General features: G+C 32.1%; 1 protein-coding gene and 1 long non-coding RNA gene across 2 annotated transcripts; both read left to right on the forward strand.

Annotated features, from left to right (window-relative positions):
* The first annotated feature begins 545 nt into the window (after positions 1-545).
* Positions 546-3,680, forward strand: LOC140174525 (uncharacterized). Its single transcript, XR_011864204.1, has 4 exons — positions 546-1,335; positions 1,432-1,546; positions 1,651-1,798; positions 3,430-3,680. It is a non-coding gene; the product is annotated as an uncharacterized lncRNA (long non-coding RNA).
* Positions 3,681-6,134: 2,454 nt separating this feature from the next.
* On the forward strand, positions 6,135-7,734 carry LOC112703611 (epidermis-specific secreted glycoprotein EP1). Its single transcript, XM_025755149.1, has one exon. The coding sequence runs from the start codon at positions 6,150-6,152 to the stop codon at positions 7,491-7,493; it is 1,344 nt and encodes a 447-aa protein (XP_025610934.1). The 5' UTR covers positions 6,135-6,149; the 3' UTR covers positions 7,494-7,734.
* Positions 7,735-24,602: the final 16,868 nt, after the last annotated feature.

Consider the following 24,602-nt stretch of genomic DNA (forward strand, 5'->3'; position numbering starts at 1 on the left):
AAAAATCTATTGAGAGAAAAGACAAAGAGAGTAATCTTGGAGAAAAAGCTACAAAATTATTTCAAACTCTTTTGTTTGTATTTCTATTTTGTATTCATGATCCAGAGGAGATTTCTGTAAGACTCCTAAATTTTTAAAAATTATTAATAAATTATTTATGATATATTATATTTATTTAAGATTATATTTTTAGAGATTTTTATATAAAAGTTGAGTAAACCCTTATTTATTATTTAGAGTTCTTATAATTGAAAAATAATGAATAGTTTATATGCCTTAATTTTAATATATAGATTTTTAACCTTATTTTATAAATAAAAGAGAATTAATTTACTTATCTCTAATTTTTACTAAATTAGTATTTAACTGAAAATTATTTAAAAATTATTAATTAGAAGACATTTTTAAAGATGGATATTTTATATTTAATTTGATTTCTATTATTATCCTACTTTTTATTTAAATCATAAATAGCTTGTTTTATAAAACTTTATTCAACCGTAAGGAAATTATTTGAATGCTTTAATGCTGCTGCTTTGGAAATATAAACAAGACATAGCACTTTATTTTATTTAATAATTGTTATGATAACTAGATTTAGCAATTCTGGTTCTGATTTTAACTAAGAAAAGATTGGGAGTTAATTATCACTCACTTCTTCCCTTTTCCTTTTCACGCTAAACAAAACCCTAACCCCTTCTAAGCTTACCCTCCACCGCCACACTCTTTTTCCCAATACCCAGCAATACCCAAGTACCCAACGTAACTCCAAAAAAAAAAAAAAAAAAGAACCAAAAGAAAGAAGAAGAAAAGGGGAGGGCTGACCACATCACCAGCGCAGGAGAGAACCGAGGGGAGAGAGAGAGTGAGGCGTCTGAGAGAGAGAGAGTCAGAGGGAGCTGCTACGCCGTTGCGAGGGAGAGGAGGCGCCGCTGCTGTTATTGCCTCGCCGTCGCCGATTGATGGAGGGGGAAAACACGTGACTGAGGGAAGCACCCAGGAGATGCGAGGAAGAGGAGCCGCCGCGCTTTGCCGCAACCAGCACCATCGTTTCCTGCGCCGCTGCTGAGTCAAGACGTCGCCACCGAAGCCTATCGCCGCCATTCGCGCCTCTATCGCCGTCCGAGAAGCTTCCATGGTCGTTGCCGTCGAGCTCACAAGTGAGAGAAAGAGAGTTGCATGTGAGAGAGAAAGGTGTTGCGCCGCCGTTCTTTACTGTGCAGCCACCGCCACACCTTGTCATCGCTAGAGCTGCCACCGCCGCATGCCACCGCCGCTTCTCACCGCCAAGGGAAAACCTTGCCTACGCTGCTGCCTTCCAGGCTAGATTCACCGGTAACCCTGCCTCTTGCTTTCTTGAAACATGTTCCACTTCTATTCTGTTCCACTGTTTTGATTATTGTTGGTGTCTCTGCTGCCTTAATTACTCAGATTAATGCTCTCTGCTGCCTTAAACACTCAGATTAATGCTACTGCCGCCAGAACGGGTTTCCTGGTCTAATTTCTGCTTCTTGTGGCTCCACCGTTCTGTTTCTCTGTAGCTGCAGTTAGTCTTCCATCTAAAACCCTTATAATTATTGATGTCATATGCTTGTTTTGATTCAATTTTTGATATATGTCCTTGTCTTCGGTTTCTTGAAACTATTTCAGTCACTGTCATTGCAATTCATATTGACACGGTTGTTATAAGAGGTGTCGGGCTGTTGTTATTTCCATGGGGGTTATTGTTGTCACTGTCGCCATGAATTGAAAGAAAAGGGAATTACCACGATAAATTACGCGAACTCAGCTAGTTGAGGTAGGGATGTCTTTCTTAAATTTGTTTTCCTTTTCAGAGTTGTGATAAATCGATATTAATGCGTGAAATACATTTCTGTGATTTCGTAAGTCTTATGAATTGGATTGAGCTGTTTTGAATGAACGAGATTATTAATTTGATTGACAGATTGATCGATTGAGAAAATTGGGTGTTTTGATTAGTTGAATGATATTGTTAAAGTGGTTTTTCTTGAATTATCGGATGAGATTTATTATTGGCATTTAGTTTAACTTTAGAAAAGGTTTGATTTTAGAAAAGATTGAATATTGAAATCTGATTTGATGCCGGAATCTGATTTTAAAAACAAATTTGGAAAGGACCTGATATTTGAAAATGGCTTGTTTACTGAGAATAATTTACTATTTTGAAAAAGGTGCGAACAAGGTTTGAGGAATGGTTTGGTTTGAAACTGTTTGAGAAAACCGAGAGTTCTTAATCATTGATTGGATTTTGGATTTTACAGTTTTCTTGGATTTCAGTATGGTTGTGAAAATGGTTATTAGAAATGATTTGAATGATTAACAGGCACTTGGTTTGGTTTGGTTGGGACCCGGAAAGGGTGGCAGTGTCCGAGTTTTAGAGGAGATGCTGCCGAAATTTTATAAAAATAGAAGTTTTATTTGAATTAGTTATTTTAAAAAGGTTTAATTTTAAGCATTATATAGTTTAAGATTACTTTATTTATCAAAGGAAAAGTTATGTTTGAATTGGGAATTGTTAGTGAACGGAATGGAAAGAAGGACGATGAGGATTTTCTTTGAAATATGATTTTGAATGAAATCCGATAAAATTGGAAATGAGGTATGATTGATGAATGATAATGATGTTGAGAATGACTTAGACATTGATGAATGTTGAATGAATTATTTATATGGCTTATGAAATTGAAATATCTGAGACACGAGTTTCCCTGGATAAAGTGCTGTGGCTTGCCACCATGTGTACCAGGTAGAAAATTCGATACTCTGTTGACCCTACGACGTAAGTGTGACCGGGCACTATATAAATTCCCGGGAATGTTACCCCCATTGAGCAATATTGGTTATTTGAGAAAAAGCTATGCATAGACTCTTGGGGATGCACGTCGGGGGACAGTCTAAGGACAATTCAGACTTGTCGGGTTGGCTGGATAACCGACAGATGAGCCTCATCAGCCATAGGACAGGCATGCATCATATGCATTTGTATGCTTTGCTTGAGTTTGAACTTGTTTTGGTTTGCCTAATTGCTAAACTGTTCTTAACTGTTACTTGAACTATTTGCTGTAATTGCTACCTACTTGTGTTTTCCTTGTCTGTTTTGCCTGTGTTTGTTCTGCCGTGCTACATTTGAGAATGAACTTTGGTGCTGAATTATTGATTGTGCTGTTTGAATGTGTGTTTGGTTTTTGATTGAGATTCTCTTATAGGAAAGGAAAGGTTTCGGATTTCTAAAAGATTAAAAGTTATTTCTTTGAAAAGGTTCTGAACGATTATTCATTGGTTTTTAAAAGATTCATAAGGCAATGATAATCACTGAGCTTAAAAACAGCTTTCTTATTGAATATCTTCTTATGACAACTTTGAAACTCCGTGGTGAGACCGTGTGGTTAAGTTCTCACCCCCCTACAGGTTTACCTTTTCAGGAACCGGGTGAAGAAGCATTAAGAAGAGTTATACTGCGTTTGGTTTATATGCTGTTGTATTGATTAGATTATTTTTCTTCCCTCGTCTTTGTTATTACAAGTTTGTAAGAGGGATAGGAATTGTATGTTTTATATGTATAATATATTGAACTATTATGTAAGGAGTCTTGTATATGAATGTATGCCTGTTTTGTATTTTTCTTAAGATAAAGTATTTATTTATGGTTTTCAAAGAAATCAACGATATAGTGTCGAATCACAGGCTCCTATTTTATTATTTAGTATGTAAAGTGGTCGTAATACTTCTTGCTATTAGAGTAGCGCAGCCGGAAGCGTGACTTCTGATAGAGAGGGTGTTACAATTTCCTTGCTAAGTTGGGTGAGCACTTAGTGGTTGAAAGTCTAAAGAATGAATCTAGCAAAATCAAGCTTGGGTGGAAGTTCAATTTGTCCTAGATAAGTTTGGACAGAATCCTAGAAAATTAGTGATTGTAATCTTTGTGAAAGATAGTGAAAATTTCACTACAATTACGGTGGAGATTGGATGTAGGCCATATTGCACATGGTGATTGAACCAGGATATATGGCTGTATCATTTTCTCTTCTCTGTTCTGTTTCTAATTTTATTCTGATCAATTATATATATATTTAAAATTATAATTTATCTATACATTATACATTTCAATAAATATTATATTTAATTAATTTAAATAAAAATTTCTTATTTGGATGCCATTTAAATTATTAAAAAAATTCAATTAAAAAATACATTTTATTTTTTAGTATTTTTGTATAATAAAAATAAAAGTATTATAAGAATAAAAAATATCTTTTACATTATAATTTATATTTTTTAAATTTTTATTTAAGAGAGATTTTTATATCATTGCACCTAAACATAATTGTTAAATAAAAAAATATTTTTATATGAAATATAAAAATATAAAATTATTTTTAATTTTTTTAAAATTTTTTTTTAAAAAATTACTTAAAAAAATCTTTAATAAAACCTCACTCAATCAAATTCATCACATGATTGAGTGATATGATATTATATCAAAAAATAGAAAAATTTAAAAAAATTAAAATATAAATTCTTAGAATTAAAATCAAGAAAAATATTAGGATCTTCAATTACATCATGTATATTTATATTATTATATTATATTTTTATTTATAATATATTTCTCTAATTAAATTATAAGTCCAATACTAATTCTAATATTACGACTATTAGTTAAAATCTAATTTTCTTGTTTTTTTTTTAAAAAAAACCACGGTAGTGACTACTACTGACTAGTAAGGTAAAGATCTTTGTTTTGGACTTGGAGAAATAAACTGTGATTGTTGGAGCAAATAACGTCCTTTTCTATTTTATTTTTATTTCTTTGTCCTTCCTAATTCACTTTAACGACTTTATTGGGCGATTAGAATTTTATTAGGACTAGTGAGTTGTATCCAATTAATTGACCTAATGTCAAAAGTCATTGCCCCCATATATAAATGTCCACATAGTTTTTAATGTACGACATGACAAATCTCCTTTAATCAAACTTTTTCAAGGATTATTTTTCAAATAATAATAAGTGTGAAGAATTATTATTTTTACTGATTTAATAATCTCTCATTAATATTTCTATCATGTTATGTTATATACATCTTAAAAATTAATTATTAAATCAATTATTTATATATAATAATTAAAATATAAAATTATATATATCAGATTTGTGATTTTTTTTTTCTTTTTGTTTGTTTCGAGAAAGCTAAATTTCATTCATAAAAGGTGTAAGCTTAGTTGCATGTTCTTATCCGACACAAACTCCGTAAAACAATAGGCAATTCGAATCTTGGCCCATAGTATTTGTTTTTTTAAATTGACTTCACCACCATGGTCATACATTTCTTAATTAAAGAAAAACGTCTAAAATTTTTAAATAAATAAATATGTTTAATTAATACTTATTCAATTATCATAATGTATTATTTGAAGAAAAAAATTAATAATATCTGAATATTAGAAATAAACAATTATATTTTAAATTTTTAAATTAAAACACCACTTTCTTTATCTCTTCTTTTTAACAAATATTTTAAATCAAATGAAGTATTAAATTGAAATAAAATGCTTGTTGAAGAAGAGATGATGATTTAATTTCATGAAAAAGTTCAGGGACATCAACTTTATTAAATTCTAGTCAGCATGTAACTAGCAAAGAAAAGTCACAAAAATTTATAAAAGTTCACACCAATCTCACACTATTAAAATCATCGTTAATGACTATTTGATAATTACAAATCACAAAAATTGCTGGTTCCTAACACTTCTCTTATTTCATTGCTTACTGAGAGGATTGATGATGAAAGATTTTAGACAAATATAGAAGCAAGAGTCTTAAAATACTTAAACAATAGCCATCAACTTAGAACTACATGCATCCTCATCCGATAAAGAAGAGTGTACGAAATTTGTACCTCAAAAATGACATAAAAAAAGAAAAAGGATAACAATTTTAAGGGATTTTAGACAGTTGGCATCAATCCTCATCAGTCATCATCATCATCATCATCAATACATATTTTATTTGCATTTATAGATATGATCTAGATCCAACTACTCGAATTCTATATAATAATTGAGTTGACAACATTGACCAAACCACAATATTCAATCATCATTGCATGTATATAAATAAATAAACTACAATGGCAAATAAACCCACACAAATCAAAACAATGGTTTCTTCTTTGCCATACCCCAAAACCTTCCTTCTTACACTTTTGTTCTTATCATTCTCTATAGTCAATGCTCTTGTTCCTAAAAATGAGACATTCAAGTATGAAAACTCAGGTGAGTTTGGCCCTTACATTGTAGAGTATGGTGCCAATTACCGAATGATAAGCATATTCACCTCTCCTTTCCAAGTTGGTTTCTATAACACCACCCCAAATGCTTTTACCCTAGCGCTTCGCGTTGGCCTCCAGCGATCGGAGCAGCTTTTCCGATGGGTCTGGGAGGCCAACAGAGGCAATCCCGTCGGCGAGGGTGCCACTTTCGCCCTAGGAGCCGACGGGAACCTTGTGTTGGCCGAGGCCAACGGAAGAATTGCATGGCAAACCAACACAAGCAACAAGGATGTTGTTGCCTTTAGGTTGCTACCAAATGGTAACATGGTGCTAATTGATTCCAAAGGGAAATTTGTTTGGCAAAGTTTTGATTACCCAACGGATACACTCTTAGTGGGCCAGTCTCTAAGGGCTCAAGGCCCATCAAAATTGGTTAGTAGGCTTTCGGAGAAGGAAAATGTTAATGGGCCCTATAGCTTTGTACTTCAGCCCAATGGGCTAGCCCTATACTACAAGAGCAAAAATTCTCCTAAGCCTATTATCTATGGCCTCCTTTTAACTAAAAACTTTTTCTTTTCCGAAAAAGGGTCATTGAAAAACGTGACACTTGCATCCGATCCAGAAAGTTTCACCCTTGGATTTGATTACTATGTGGCAAATCCTTCTAGTACTGGCACTAGGGTTATTGCTTTGCCGGTTAATAATAGCACATTGACATACCTTAGGCTTGAAATTGATGGCAACATTAGGTTATACACTTATTTCCTTGATGTGCGTGATGGGGTTTGGAAAGAGATATACACATTGTTTGATAGAGATTCTGATGAAGAAAGTGAGTGTCAATTGCCAAGTAGGTGTGGGAATTTAGGGTTATGTGAAAATAACCAATGTGTTGGTTGTCCTTTGGAGAATGGTATACTTGGTTGGAGCAAAGATTGCATTGCTAAGAGTGTGACTTCTTGCAAGGCTAGTGATTTCCACTACTATAAGATTGAAGGTGTTGAGCATTACATGACCAAGTACAATGTTGGGGATAAGGTAAGTGAGAGCAATTGTGGGAACAAGTGTAGCAAGGATTGCAAGTGTGTTGGGTATTTCTATCATAGGGAGAATTCATTGTGTTGGATAGCTTATGATCTACAAACACTTACTAAAGTGGCAAATTCCACACATGTGGGGTATGTCAAGGTGCCTAATAGTTAAGGAGAGACATCTATATAGTCCTAGGAAAAAGTGTTGGTGTTGATGTAATTGATGATGTGTTTTCTATTTTGTATTTGGGGTTGTGAGTTTATTCATTTCGTGCTAGTGATTTGGTATTGCAATAAGATGGGTTTAGCATATGTTCTCTATGCGGAGACATGCAACATGGAAATAAAATAAAATGTGTCATAAAATTGTAATTGTCTTGTATTCGTAATGCAATTCTGAATTTTACGTATTAGTATTTTTTTAATTTATATTGATTTAAATTTGAATGTATAGTGTAAATGCATTATGGTACTTGAAATTGAGAATTGACCTGTTCATCGAACGAAAAAAAAAAGCAAATTGAAATAACTTTCAAGGAAGGTTATAGTTGGTAGTGGGCTTGGAGCTGTCCTGACTGTGGACTCTTATGGGTCCAGAAGTGTGGGCTTTATTATAATATGGACAAAAATATTTAGATACCATAAAGTTAGAATCGATAGATACCAATATTAATTTTTAAGTAAATGTTATACTATTTAATAACTTGTTCATATAACTTTTTAAAATTTCAATAATTGTATTAGAAGTTCATATGCTATAAATCACTTTTAAGAAATTTTATGTTAACTTAAAATTGTTTGTTATACCATTTATGTTCTAAAAGACCAACATGATATATTTTTTTTTCAAAATATACATGAATAAATAAAAATTCTTTAGTTACATATTTATTGATGTTCAATTATTATAAAATTTAGTATAAATAATTTTAATTAGAATAATAGAATATACTTCTTATAAAAATATGAAAAGGTAATTTTTTTTTTAATTAACATCAGTCTTATATATATTGTAGACGAGTTTTGGAATCTAATCTTGTGCTTGGATTCCACAGCATTTGTCTTATTCAAATTTTTTTATTACTCCTATAGTCCTATACCTAACCTTAATTTGTATCAATTATATGTTAGAAAAGATTGATAGTACTAAGCAATAAGCATCCCCATAGCATCGCCAAAAATAAATTAAAAGTAGATGAATTACTTAATGGAAAAAAGTCAATAATATAATTCTGATAACTTCCACACCAACAGCTAGTATGTCAGATTAAAGTATTGGAGATAAAACATATATATATATATATGCTTGCATCATGTAGGCATGAATTCGGTGTTACCCTTTCAAGTTATGAGTTATGACTTATGACTTTGAAAATCATAATATAAGTTATAAGGTGCCTAACGTCTTTATGATAGGAAGAAGAAATTATATGCATTGCTTTGATAAGCTATTGATTTAAACGCCTAAAATTGACAAGGCTATTATCTTTCTTATATTTACGTTGGCTTATCATTTATCAATAATTAATGCAATTAGGTCAGGCTAGAGACATTGTCAACATATTTGTTGAAGAATCAAACTATAGATGGGATAATTAAGCTTTAATAGTTTCCATGTATTGACTATATTGAAAGCTTAATTTATTTTAATAGATCTTTCCTACTTATAATTGTAAACACATTTGTTAGAAAAATTTAAAAGTACTTATACAATAAAAGGAGATATTAGGACTTAAAAAAAAGGGAGATATTAGAACTTTAAATAATATTATAAACAACAAGATACATTAAAATTTATTCCGTTTAGAGTGTAAACGAAATAAAAATAAATGATGTATTTTTATAATAATTTTTAAAATTATTTATTTAATTAATATAAATAAAAAACCCTTAAAAAAGTCCAAAATTTCAGTTTGAGAGAGATGCTAATTAAAAGAATAAGTTTTTTAACTATGATTTAAGGGAATCATAAGCTGAGCGGTGTCGGTAATAACAATATATATACAAAAATATAGGGGTGAGTATTGATCGGATTGGCTGGGATTTAAGGTAAAATTAGAATCGAACCAATTGAATTTTAATTGGTTTAGTTTGGTTTGGATTTGTATTTTTTTTTTTGTATGTATTCGAATTAAACCAAACTAATTAAAAATAGATTGGTTCGGTTCGAATAATTGGGTACCCAATAAAACAAAAATTCATAAAAAAATGAAACTTTTATCTTAAAAATTTTGTAATTACAATAAACATATAACATTAATAGAAATAATCTAAACATGTTAAATACTAAATACATTAAAAACTAAATACATTAAAATTCAAATATATTAAACACAAAAATATTAAAATCCAAACGTATTAAAAGACATATATATATATTTTAAATTTTTATTTATTTATTTATTTAATATATGGTTAGATCTACGGATTGATTTGGATTTCGCACCCATAGAATCATTAACCAAACCAATTATTAAAAAGAGTCGTTAGTTTAGTTCGAGTTAAACCAATTACCCATTAATTTTAGAACCAATTTAATTGGTTCAATTCGATTTGGATGAATAACAAAAACAGATACTGAATAGAAAAAATTTATTACATACTATTACCATTATATAAGAAAATCAACATTATTATTTAATTATATAAAATAAAAATGTCTATAAAGAGTAAAAATGCAGCACGACAGGAGAATAATATTTGTCTAGATGATAGTATATATAGTAGTATCAAACGTTTTTTTTAAAAGAAAAAAAAAACAAACAGTTTGAAAACTTCTAGTAGAACATACTACTTTGCATTGTAAGTCAACTTCATGAGCTGCATTGGGTTATTGAGTTATTGTTATGATCAATTATTCGTAGAAGGCGTGCACATGATATGTTTTGGCAAACATCAACCAAGAAAACCAAGCTACATTATTTATTATAACATCATTGACAATCATGGATTTGGTTCAATTGTTCAGGTTGAAAATAATGAGAACAAATATCTTAAAGTAGAACAATTTTATAGTTAAATTGAATTCTCGTATATTTAATATCAGTGAAAACTTTAAATTTTGTTTTTTATAAATTTTTATTCATAAAAAGTTCCCTTAAAATTTAAAATTGAAGTTATTTGTTAGTAAAAATATTTTTAAAAAAATAGAAAATGTTGTCGCCGGAAGAATAATAAGCATTTGTTGAAATAAGTATGCGAGTCGTGTATTTTATTCAAACTAAGACTTTATTATTGTGATAATCGTGGAGTATGATGTAATACAAATTATTAAAAACAAAAGGGGATGACTGATCAATGAAAGGCTAAGTTTACTTTTCATATTTTGTTGTATCAGAAATATAATAACACATCCATCCTAAATCAAATCATTTGAGTTAAAAAATGAATAAAAATAACCGATAGGAAAACGAAACAACATAGAATGAAAAATTTGGAAGCTTTAAGGAGCGAGTGAGTAAGTAAAATTTAATAAAAAAAATATTCGTACACTAAAATTAATAACTAAAATCAGCTACTATATATTTATATATAAATATATATATTATTTAATTTATTTTTAATATATATTTTATATTTTAACATATATTTTATATTTATGATAGATTTTATTAGTTAATTTTAATATGCACGTAACATAATTAAATTTAATATATATAACAATAACAAATATGGAATATAATCAACATATATAGCAACTTAAGTATTTCTTTTAGTAGCATGTCTTAGTTACAAATTTTAGTATTGATAATTTTTTTTAAATAAATATATCAAAAAAGAGTAATTTAGGAATAAAATACATATTTCTCAATCCGTCTCTTTATTTATGATTTTTTTTATTTCTTTTTACCTTTTTTCTTTTTTATTTTAAAATAATTTTATATATATATTTTTTAAATGAATGTAATAAAACTTAAAAATTACGTAAAAAATACACAAAGATAAAGAAAGTTGTGTTTTATATTTTTTGATTGAAAAAATTATAAAAATAAAGCTAAATATATAGGCCAAAATTGTAATCGAATTAATTTTGTTGAGCTGAATTTATGGGCCTATGTGAGACTTCTTTGTTGTTGTCATGGACTAAGACGGAAGAGTAGTTTAATATGCCCCCGCAAGACAGAGGATGAAAGATGTTAAGAACACTGAATTTATTGAGATTCAGATGGAAAGATTGAGGAGACAAAGACTTGGTGAAGATGTCAGCTAGCTGCGTAGAAGAAGGAATGGAGAGAAGTTTCATCACTCCATTTTGAGCTTTCTGTCAAACCAAGTGACAATCAACCTCTAAATATTTGGTCTGTTCATGAAAAATCAGATTAGCAGCAATATGAAGGGCACTCTGATTATCACAATATAAAATTGGTGGGCGGATAGAAGATATGCGTAAAAATTGTAACATATCTAGTATCCATTGAAGTTCACAAGTTGTATTGGCAAGTGTACAATATTCTGCTTCAGTGGATGAACGGGTAACGGTGGTTTGTTTCTTGGTCTTCCAAGAGATTAAAGAGTTGCCAAGAAGAAATAATAGCCTGTTAAAAATCGCCGAGTGTCAGGACATCTGACCCAATCAGAGTCACTAAAGTCTAGAAGCTAAATTTCTGATTCTCTTGGAAAAAAGTCCTTTATCGAAGTTAGTTTTCAAATATCATAACACACGCTTGGCAGCTTGAAGACGAGAGTCAGTAGAAGATGCCATAAATTAACTTAATTGTTGAGTGACATCCATGTGTCTGGTCGGATAGTGGTGAGATAGATAAGATGCCCAACCAAACGGCGATAAACGAAAGGGTCAGATAGTATGGGATTATTGTCTTGATATAGTCCTTTGGCACTATCCATTGAAACAGAGGTGGGTGTAGCACCTAATAAACCAAAATCCTCCAAAAGATCAAGATAGTATTTTCTCTGAGATAAAAAATTTCTTTCGCTGATTGAGCAACCTCAATACCCAAATAATATTTTAATGGGTCCAAGTCTTTAATTTGAAAGTGTTGGTGCAAAATAGATTTAATGGCAGCAAGTTCAGAAATAGAATTACGAGTGAGAATAATATCGTCAACATAGATCAGAAGGATAGAAATTTGAGCATCAGTGAATTTAACAAATAGACTATAATCAGATAAGGTCTGCTAATATTTATGAGATAGAAAAAGATTATAAAGTTTGTCGTACCATATATGACTATATTATTGTAAACTATACAATGACTTCAGCAGCTTACAGCATTGATTCAGTCGAGGAGATGTAACCCTGGTAGCAGAGTCATATAAACATCTTTAGAAAGATTCACATACGAGAAAATATTATTGATATCCAACTGATGTATGGGCCAATGCTTCAAAGAGGCCAAGATCAAAACCAATCTAATGATGCTAGGCTTGACAACAAGGGAGAAGGTTTTCAAGAAATTGACACCTTCAGTCTGAGTGAATCCTTTAGCCACAAGATGTGCCTTATATTGATCAACTGAACCATCAAACTTGCGTTTGATGCGATAGACCCATTTACAGCTAATCGGCTTAACATCTATAGGGCAATCAATAAGATGCCAAGTTTTGTTTAACTCAAGAGCATCCAGCTCATCTTTCATAGCACTACACCAATTAGAGTGTTGATTGGCGTCCTCAAAAGACTTTGCCTCAACATCAGAATATAGAGATAAAAGAAACTTATAATGAGAATATGAAAGCAAAGAAAAAGACATGACTAAAGATAGAGGATATCGGTACTTTGAGGGAGAGAGATTTATAGAGATGAAAGAGGAATTGCACAAGTAATCAGAGAGATATGCTAGAGGTCGGTGAGGTCAGTCATAATGACAAGGACGGGGTTGCTCAGGTGATGAGGAAGGTGGCGTGGGATGAAGAGGTGATGGTGGACTAGTGTCTATTACGGAAGGATGGAAGGGTGTATGACTTGAAATAGATTCAGTGGTCATGGGTTCAAGTTGGTTAGGACACGGCAGTGAGAAAAAATGAGAGGTTGTTAGAGAAAAAAAAAGAATTAGATGGAAGTGAGTCAATAGGTACAGGTGAAGGTCCAATTGGAAAACTAACTTAATCTTCTTTTTGAGAAGGCGTGTTTAGCAATGTTGGACTATGTGTATGAAATTGGACATTTTTTGTGACTAAGAGCAAGATCATTTCATAAAAAAATCATATTTTTAGAAATCTCAATTTTTTTATCTTATAAAACATAAATAATATATCCTTTAAAACCATGTTGAAAACCAAAAAACACAATCTTTTTGGCTCTTCGATCAAATTTTGATCTATTTGTCATTAGGGTAGAAACAAAACATAAGCATCCAAAAATTTTAAAGTCATGATAATTTGGTAGATAATTAAATAAAATCTCAAATGGTGTTTTCAAATTAATTGCAAATGATGAAACTCTATTAAGCAAATATCCAACAAGTTTAATAGCATAAGACCAAAAAAAATGATGGTAAATTAGATTAAAACATAAGAGCACGAGCTATATTCAAAATATGTTAATGCTTCCATTTTACTCTTCCATTTTGTTGAGGAGTTTCAACACAACTACGTTGATAAATAATGTCGTTTGATGCAAAAAAATCATGTAAAATGAATTCTGGTCCATTATTGGAACGGACAACTTTGACTTTAGAGTTGAATCGTATTTCAATTAAAGTAATAAAATTATTTACATGATTTTGTACTTCTCTTTTTTATTTTAATAAATTAATCCACTAAAATCATCAACAATAGTAAAAAAATATTTATCATTATGAATAGAATTTTGTCAAAATGGACCCTAAATATTAAAATGTGATAAATCAAAACTTGCATTAACTTTGTTAAAATTTTGAGAAAATAGAAGTTTCTTTTTTTTAGAAAGATGACAAATGTTACAAGCCTCATCATGATGCATAGAAATAAAAGGAAAATATTTACGTAAATGATTGAGTTTTTGTCCAGAAAGATGCCATAAATGAAAATGTCATATATTTGAAGGTATAATGGGTAGGGATTGGATGAAATTTATGAAATGTATAGTGGATGCATTTTTACCGAAATTGGGTTCAAGGATATATAATCCCTCTCTCATTCTGCCCAAATCAATCGTCCCCAAATTGTTGGCCGTAGAGTGCAAAAAGAAGATGAAGAAGTGAGTACACATTTGAATCCGGAAGTGATTTTTGAGGTGGAGATAATATTAAAATTAAAATAAGGTAAATAAATAACATTATAAATAACTAAGGATGGTGACAATTGAACAATGCATTTATAAAAAACAGTAATTTGAGAGTCATTTGGTAAATGGACAATAATAGGAGAAATTTGTGTGTAAAAAATGAACCAAGACAAATTTGATGCAATGTGATCTGTGACACCAAAATTAATGATCCAAGAATTCAAAAATAAATTTTAATTTAAAAATTATTAACAATAGAAAAAGTACCGAAAGAACAAAGATAATGAGTAGTTGGACTAGGCAAAAGCCCAAATTAGTTTGAAGGACGGTTTTTTTTTCTTTATTGAAAAAGTGGTTATTTCTGGTTTTGTAATATGGAAGATGAGCTTCAACCTTTCTTAGAAGTGTCATGAGAGAAGAGTGTTGGACTGATGAGAGGTCCAAAAGAGACTCTTGATGAAATTGCTAGTGTACTCTTTCTCCTTGACTTAGGACAAAGTAAGAAGGTAAGGGGACAACGACAGTGTTAATAGAAGAATGATTATTCATTGTGGGAAGGAGAGTTGATGAAGTTTTAAGATCTGAATTAGTTAGTTTATTCATGGATGTCAGCAGAACTCAAAACTGAGCTCTGATACCATAATAAAACTTAAAAGGTACTCAAAGATAAAGAATGTTGTGTTTTGTATTTCTTGATTGAAAAAATTACAAAGGTCAAATTAAAATATATAGACTGAAATTATAACCGAATTAATTCTGTTGAACTAAATTTATGGACTGGTGTGAGATTTCTTTATTGTTTGTTATGGGTTAAGGTGGAAGAGTAGTTTAATAGAATGAAAAGTACTTCATGAATGAATGAAAGATAAAACATGCAATTGTAAATAAAAAAAGCAAGACCAATAGTCTCGAACAAATAGTAAACACGATTTATATAAATAAACATGTTTTATTTACACAAATAAACATGCATTTGCAAATACAATAAAAATGGGTTATAGTTTGCAACAAACATGTATGTCACTGTAAGAAATTCGGTCAGTACTATTAGATTTTAAATAAAAATATGATGATAAAAAAATTTTGAATATCTAACGCTAACACAGTTAACATTATTGTCGAAAAAATTTGACAAAAAATGGCTAGCTATTTGGCAATTTCACGCATTTGTTATCGTTGAATAATTTAAAAAAAACGACAATAAAAAGAGCATTAAAAAAACTAAAAATTTTAAACAAAATATATGTTTCCAAATTTATTTTTAAATTTTTCTTCTTATTGAAGTAACAAATAAATCTTAAAAATGTCTAATATTTTTATTTTTATTAAAGTAATAAATAAAAATATCAGCAGTACAATTATGAAAAATTATCAAATGAAATAAATGATGCACTAAACAATCGACTAAGATGTGCTACGAGGCCACATAGATGGTATGATGGCATCGTTGTTGATGACAACTCCCTGCCCATGAGCTCAATCCGGCTCGCATATGCTCATAGTATGCAACAATCTCCTCCCTTATTTTGTGATTTCCTCTCAATTCCACAAGACTTTCGCACGAGTTTTTGAAATGGCTTATTTATCCTATATAAACAATTACTCACACTCATCAAGGCAAGTGAGCAAGTCACAGATGCAGTCCTCAATCTCATGGTATTACAGACCTTGATCCTCTAAACTTTGTGTGAGACTGCGGATTCTCTCATGCAATTCGGTGATGGTCTCCTGAGAAGGCAAAGATACATTTGTAGTTGTGGAGGACACCACTAGAGGACTAGATTAAAGTGTGTTGGTAAGAAAAATCCATGTCTATAAATGATGATCTTGTATGGTTGTCTAACCATCTCTAGCCATAGCACATTTGGATCCACCATAGTATCTCTAATCGATCCATCACTCTACTCGGATTTTTTGGTCGAATCTCCAAGATTTCTGTATACTTGTCATATGCACTAAAAAAAGAGATTTGGTTACCATAGTTGAAATTAATATTATTTAACGTAACTATTAAAATGATCGAGACTCATATAAATACTTGGATCGCTCATCTATTCATAGAGCTTTCGTCTCCTTCCTAGTGTGGAGAGGCTTGAAGACCTCAGTGTAAGTCGGCTCGCGATCCATCCCCTTTTTGTCGGCGCATAGTCAAGCACAAACGAAGACAAGTATAAATACAATGGTGATATCAATAAAATCAAAACTAATTATTATTTAAATAGTTCACTATTAATTATTATTTAAATACTTCACCATCTTCCTTTTTATGGATGTGATGAATTCCAAGTCTTTACAATGGAACAAATCACCTCTTGCCAATGCCATGTTTGCCATATTCATTGTTTGGCAATGCTTGAAGCTAGCATCAGTCTCAAAGTAGCACCTCAAGTATCGCAATGCAACCACTGTGTGGTCTTTTTCTTGCTTTGGCAGACATCCTTAAGCATCTACTGAAGACGTTGACACATGCAATAGTTGAATGTCTTCTGGAAAAAATGTGGGGCTCGTGATCCAAATTGAAGTCTCCTATACAGAAAACATTGATCATTAATAACCAGTAAAACTAGAATAAAGATCATAATATAATTAAAATGCGATTAAGTTTAATTTTACCTTCCACTTCTCAAACCACTTGTCTCTAACCTCCCAAGGTATCTTTCCTGTAACTCAACCATGCCATAACATACATCTGTTTAATAACATCCATTATGGCCTAAGTTGTTGTAGTATGGGGAATAAAACTAAACAACGAACAAAAATGTCAATAATTATGATATATATAATAAAATATCATAAAAGACAATGAATTGAAATAATAACAAAGGCACGTATAAAATTTATTATCCGTTGGATCTGTCGAGTGGCATTGGCTTCATGTTGTTTTGCTCTGTTACAGATGCCTATAAAGAATTTACATGTGAAATCGTTTGTGGCAAAGGTGGAGTCACATCTGGTGTAGGCAGGGAGGTGATCACCAGGAAATGTGAGGTGGATTTTGCTAATGTAGTGGGTCTAGGAGGATCCGAGACAGACGGTGATGAGAATGTAATCCAGAGGTCATCATTTTTTTACCCCCTTTCTTGACCATGACTATTACCTTGTCCACAACCAACGACTATTTCTTGATAGTTAATATAAACAATAATCAATAAATTATCAAGCTAACAAAAGTGATATACATGAATATAAGTATAAGCAATGAATTAGATACTTTTAAAAATTAAAGTTTAAAAATACATGAATACAAACTATTATCCTAATCTAATTCCAAAAGATAGAGTTTACCATCACTATTTTCAGAGCTAACATCATCATCATCAAATTCATCTTCATCATCATTTAACCCCTTCCACCACTTCTTCTACAACTTACATGGAATTTCTGATTAAAGCTCAACCACTTCATCATCTGCTATAGGAAAACTAGATTGATTGGAGCATCAGTTTCAAGCACTGTCCTAGAAAGAGTGGGTTGTCAACTTGGAACAGTTCTTGAGTTTCTTGTCCATCATATTCAATTAGACTTCTTGGTGCTATTTACCTCGATTATGTTGTAATCTTTATGTTTTTGTGTTCCATGGACACAGATCAAACCATTCGTATCTGAACAACAAAAAGCTTTGTAGGTAACATAATAAAAGTATTCTAATTGGAGTATGTGGTGCAATACCACCATACCGATCACCCTGACCACTATTTGCATTGCCTCATTCTCACACTCCAGCATTTTTTTTCTGCCCACCAATAAGGATGAAATGTATATTTATTTACATCGTAAATTATATAGCTCATAACTTTATTTATTGGAACCTAACTAAATAAAATTAGATCGAAGTTTATTGTGTCATATAGGTTATCCCATATGTAGTTCTTGAACCAACTTGAAAATTTATTAAGGACCATATCAAGATTTGTCTCATAGAATAACCTATTAAACAAAACCATTATCGTATTATGTAATACATGCTAGGAACAACATAATATTTAAGTCAAATAACCTAACAAGTAAAATGAGATTACCTACTTGACAACATCTAAAACTTCATCACAATTAAAAAAGACGTGCAAGTAGACAACTAGTGTTTTCTTCTCATCAGAGGAACAATCAGTGCTTGCCCTCATTGCAATACCTTCTTAAACAAAGATTGATAAATTGGGTTGTACCAAAGATGACTCTTCTATGTCATCATTCCTATTGACTCGATTTCTTCGTGATTGTACATGAGGTTCAAAATAGAATGAGCAAAACGCAAAAGACTCTTTTGCTAAAAATGCATCATATATAGAAACCTTAATTTGAGTTATGTTCTTCACATATCTCTTAAATGAACCAATCAATCTCTCAAACGGATACATTCAAATGAATTGGACCTGCTCGCAAACTCTTGCTTCATATGGAAGGTAAACTGGTAAGTGTTCTATCACATTAGAAAAAATATTATCTCTAACTTGCACTGAATGATAGAAATATTGTTCTCCATAACTAAGAGACCATCCATTCTAAGTTTAGTGGAACACAACTTTCTAAAGAACTCACTTAACTGAGTAAGGAATTTTCAAATGTTGGTGGGTAGTTCACTAAAAGTAATGGCAACAATGACTCTACAAAGATGTGACAATCATGACTCTTCATCTCCATAAGATTTCGTTGAACGACATTCGTATATTTATCCAAATTAAAAGCATAACCATCAGAAAATCTCAACCCATGAAGCCACCTACACATATTCTATCTCCATGCAGGAGTTAAAGCAAACACAACATAAACTGTAGTTTAGACCAGTGACTATTGTCTAGATACTTTTAAATTCAAGACCGGATGCTTGAAAACTTTCACCAAGTTTAACCTTAGTGTCTCGTTATCCTTTTATGGTTATTAGTGGCTAAGAGAAAGGGGGTTGAATCTTAGCCACCTTTTCTGCTGAGTTTAACTTTCTCTTTTAATCAAGAGAACTTAGGAGATATTTTGTTTTTATCTCCTGTCGAGTTAGGAGATACTTTCCTTTTTATCTCCTAAATTGCAGAAACAATAAAAGAGCATAGAAGATAGAGTGTCACCCAGAAGTATCATAGTTCAGCTACTTAGTGTAATGTAGCCTACATCCAGTCTCTATCACAATTATGATGGAATTTTTCTATCTTTTTCACAAGGTACATACACCAATCTTTCCCTAGGATCTACTCAATCCTATATAGGACAAATCCAGATTCTAATCCAATCTGAATTTGACTAGACCTCAATCTAACTTTCAACAGCCAAGTGCTAACCCAACTTGTAAGGGAATCCCTACAAGATCATGATACAAAATAGAAAGATGTACAAAGAAAACTGAGACATCTTAAGGCTTTTTATCCAAGTTTAACTCATTGTCTTTTACCTCTCATTGGCTTTTTCTTACAAACCTCACTATGTTTGTCTTTTTCAATGAGACTCAGACAAACAAAACTGAGAAAAAAACTACTAAATGAGAACCATGAAGGAAAAGAACTCAACAAGCTTAGGAAGCTATGAGAACCAAACTCTGTGCTTTAGTTCTTACTCTCTTGCCTTGGGAAAAGCTTTGTTGAGGTTGGTGTAATCAACACACATCTTCTATTTTTTGTTTTGCTTTTTTACAAGGACCACATTAGCCATCCACAAAGGATAATTTACCTCTCTTATAAACCCAGCTTCTAATAAGGCTTGCACTTGTTCTTCGACGACCTGTGTCCTTTCAGGACCGAGCTTCCGCCACTTTTGTTGAATAGGTCGAGAGCCTGGATAAATGGCGAGCTTGTGAGTCATGAGGTCAGGGTCTATACCAAGCATATCAGAGGCTTTCAAGCAAAGAGGTCGGAGTTCCTTTATAAGAGATCAACAAGTTTTGCCTTTAGACCTTCCTGCAAGTTGGCCCCTATAATTGTTGTCTTTTCTGCCTGATCTCTAATTTGTACATTTTCTATCTTTCATTCAGGTTGGGGACGTAGCTCTTCCCGAACTTGGACACCACCGAGCTCAATAGTATTGACTTCTTTACCACCTATACTGCCTTTTAAGTTGAGGCTTTCATTGTAACATTTTCTGGCTACCTTCTAATCTCCTTTTATGGTAGCGATTCCTTCTACAGTTGGGAACTTCATACATAGGTGAGGTGTAGAGACAACTACCGCTAATCGATTTAAAGTGGTCCGACCTATTAAGGCATTATAAGTGGATATGACGTCGGCTACAATGTAGTCAATGCTTAATGTTCTTGATCTTGTGCCTTTACTAAAGGTGGTGTATAACGAGATGAATCCGAGGGGTCGGATTGGTGTGTCCCCAAACCAAAAAAATTGTTCGGATATGCCTTTAAATTCTTTTCTTCTAGTTTGAGCTTGTCAAAAGTGGGCTCAAAAAGTATGTCAGTCGAACTCCCTTCGTTCACCAAATTTCTATGTAGATTGGCATTAGCGAGAATCATTGTAATTACTACAGGATCGTCGTGGCCCGGTGTCATCACTTGTGCATCTTCTTTGGTAAATGAGATTGTTGCTAAGTTGGGAGTTCTATTATCTTCCACGACTTGATATACTTCTTTGAGATGCCTTTTACGCAAGGATTTGGTGATTTCCCCTTCTGCAAACCCTCAAGTTATCATGTTCTTAGGAGTTGTGGGGGTTGGTATCGTCATCCTCCCTCATCGTCATCTCTCTTCCTTTTCCTGGGGTCGTCTGACCTCTCGGCCAGGTATCTTTCTAGCCGACCTTCCCTGGCCAACTTTTCTATGACATTTTTTAAGTCATAACAGTCATTAGTAGAATATCCATATAGCTTATGATATTCACAATATTCTGACCGGCTTCCAGCCTTTCTGTGATTGATGGGGTGAGGAGGTGGAAGCTTTTCAGTGCGACAAATCTTCCTATAAACATCAACAAGAGAAACTCAGAGTAGGGTGTAGTTGTGGTATCTTCAAGGTTCTTTCGAGTTGTACTCCTCCCTTTTCTTAGCCTTATTTTTCTTATCCCAAACTTGGTAAGAAGGGTTTGGCCTTGGAGCTGGTTCTCTAAGTCGAGAATTCTCTTCCATGTTGATATATTTTTCTACCCACTCTTCTACTTCGTACAAGAAAGTTAGGTGTCGCTTGGATATTGATTGGGAGCACGACTCTTCTCTAAGGTTGTTAACCAAACCCATTATTACTGCTTCAGAAGATAAATTTTGTATTTCTAAACAAGCTTTGTTGAATCTCTCCATATAATCTCGGAGGGTTTCTCCGACTTCTTGTTTGACCCCCAGCAGGCTTGGAGCATGCTTGATCTTGTCATTCTGAATTGAAAATCGGGTAAGGAACTTCCTTGACAGGTCATCAAAGTAGGTTACCGACCTGGGTGGTAAATTGTCAAACCACTTCATTGCGGCTTTGGTCAGTGTTGTTGGAAAGGCTTTGCAACGAGTCGCATCGGACGCATCAGCTAAAAACATCCGAATTTTGAAATTACTAAGGTGATGTCTCGGGTCGTTGTTCTGTCATAGAGACCCATGTCGGGAATTTTAAAGTTTCTGAGAACCCTGGCTCGCATGTTCTTTTCAATGAACAGATCCTCCCCTCCCAAAGGACTTTCCTCCTGATCTGTCCGATAGCTCCAATTTTGAAGTTCGACCTCTAACTTTGAGAGCTTTTCCTCCAGCTCTCTCTGTTAGTGTACTTCTTTTCATAATTCTCTTTCTAATTCTCGGTGTTGTTTAGCTTCCTGCTCGAGCTATTCCAATCGACCGCGATGTTCCTACACTAGTCCTAATATCTCCATCGGATGGGGAGGTTCCTCTACCTCGGGTGAATGGACTTCTGAGTGGATTTGTCATGGATGGGGATTTTCTGGTGTTCTTTCCCCATGGGGGGCGCTTGTTCTCTCCCGTGGTGAGGGTAGCGCAAGTGCTTGGTCATCGTTGTGAGGTTCTGGCTCGGACTCAGAGGCAGTGCGTTTGTCTTCATATTGTTCGTCCGCCATGGTAGGGTGTAGACTTCCAGGTCCCCGACAACAGCGCTAATGTTCCGAGGTTTACCTAAAATTGAGTTACTTATTGGGTCTAAATGTGAGGTCCAGGCTTTCTATATGGCAACGTCTGACTTCCTTTAGCGCCGAGGTGCCGCTGTCTGAGTTCTTCGTGAGGAGGTGGGGGTAATACCTGTAAGAGACTTCGATGCCTAAGTCAGCAAGGGTTTAAGCAAGTTTTTAGTAGATTGGGATCGAAATATACCTAAAAGTGACAGTGTATTTATAGTAGAATAGATAACCACCTTTTAGAGTAATTCCACCTTTGATGGTGGATAACTGTTCCCTTTTTTTTATATAAGTTATTGAGATCTCCCTTCTAGATAAAAAGGAGATATCTTAGGAGATAGTTGCTTATTCAGATAAGCAGGGTTGGATTATCTTCGTTGCACCCGACCTCAAAAAATGCCACCTTTACTAGGTGAACTCTTATTTTTTTTGGATCTGACTTTATTTTGGACTAGAATATGAACAACTATTATATTTAATTATATAATAATTTCTTATTACTAATAAGTAGTTAGATACTAAATTGAATCACTCAATGGTTTTTTAAAATATAAATTTATTTCTCTCTCTCACACACACAGATAGATAGATCTATATATATTGGGGACATTCAAACATCAAAATGTAATATTTAACTCTTGAAGATATAAAAAGCTAAATTGATTAAAAAATTAGTTCAAGCTATTCAACAATTGTATTTTATTTCTATAATGTTAACTCGGAATACATGATATATATGAAATGATAAAGAAAGAAAAGAAAAAGAAACGAGGCATGAAGTAGTCGTCAGTCGTCACAAATAAATAAATATATTTTGAGTTATTGATATTTTACTTTAAAGGAAAAAGAGGGGAGATCGATAATTATATTTAGATTAACTTGCATGCACTATTAACAATTTATACAAATATTTAATTAACAAGAAAAATGAATTATTTTTTAATACTCATTATGTGAATGGATGGTCGTTTGAAAAATTGTATGTATTTGATAATTAGAATTTACAAAAATTTTACATTTTTAATATGTTAAAATTAAAGTATTATATCAGGTTTAGTTAGTCGAACATTCACAACAAAGTATATATATTTTAACAGTTTAATTGGGAATAAAAACTACTACATATTATGTTGTTTTGGTACGAAAAGTGACAAACTACTTGTAATTTATTTATATATTCTTTTTTTGAAAATTGAAATAAACAGGATATGCTCCATGTCCCTAAACAATACTTCAAAATTTCAAATGGCTTATCATCACACGTAAACATGCACGATTTTATCATATTATTAATAATTATATAAATAAATAATTTTTTCTCTCTCCTCACATGCTCCATGAGCAGCAGTTAGTTGTAATAATCATAGTAATTGAAAAATAATAATAAAGCAAAACACAAAAAGAAAATTAGGCAAATAATGCATGCTGAGTCATGATGCATACACACCAAATTGGCGCTTATATAATTTTATCAAGTTGATATTCTTAAAACCATGTATGTATACTTTATTTGCCTTTGCTGGTTTTATCACGCCTTTAATCTATTTTATTAAAATTTTTAAATCAAATCAAGTACAAAATATGAGTTTATTTTATTTCATCAAGATCACAAAGTTTTAAGATTTTTTCATTTGTCTATTTGGATTGAAGTGAAAGGGAATAAAGTTAAAAACTTTTGCAACAATTTAATCAACCAATATTAAAGATTTGAAGCATAAACAGTCAAATAATAATAATAATAATAAATAAAATTTAGCAGCCATTAAATAAAGTGTCCAAAATACTGTCTGCGCCTCCAGAAAAAGGCACACCTCCATGTTTGATTGTTGAATAATAATAATAATAATAATAATAATAATAATAATAATAATAATAATAATAATAATGGATAATATTGGATGTTTGTATTACAAAAATTTATGGTGGAGATGGAATAATATTGGTGCAATTTATGATATTTCGATTTCATTAATGTTCCTTTCCGTTTGAAAATCAATTTTGTAACCACATACGTTTTGAAAGCATCGAAGATATTATTTTATCTTTATGTGAGATGCTCCGAATGTATATATTATTTATTGTATTTTTAT

Source organism: Arachis hypogaea, chromosome 7, assembly GCF_003086295.3.
Source record: "Arachis hypogaea cultivar Tifrunner chromosome 7, arahy.Tifrunner.gnm2.J5K5, whole genome shotgun sequence".
NCBI lineage: Eukaryota > Viridiplantae > Streptophyta > Magnoliopsida > Fabales > Fabaceae > Arachis > Arachis hypogaea.

Coding starts and splice junctions, on each gene's coding strand:
- LOC112703611 (XM_025755149.1), top strand. CDS start 6,150: ATGGCAAATAAACCCACACAAATCAAAACAATGGTTTCTTCTTTGCCA.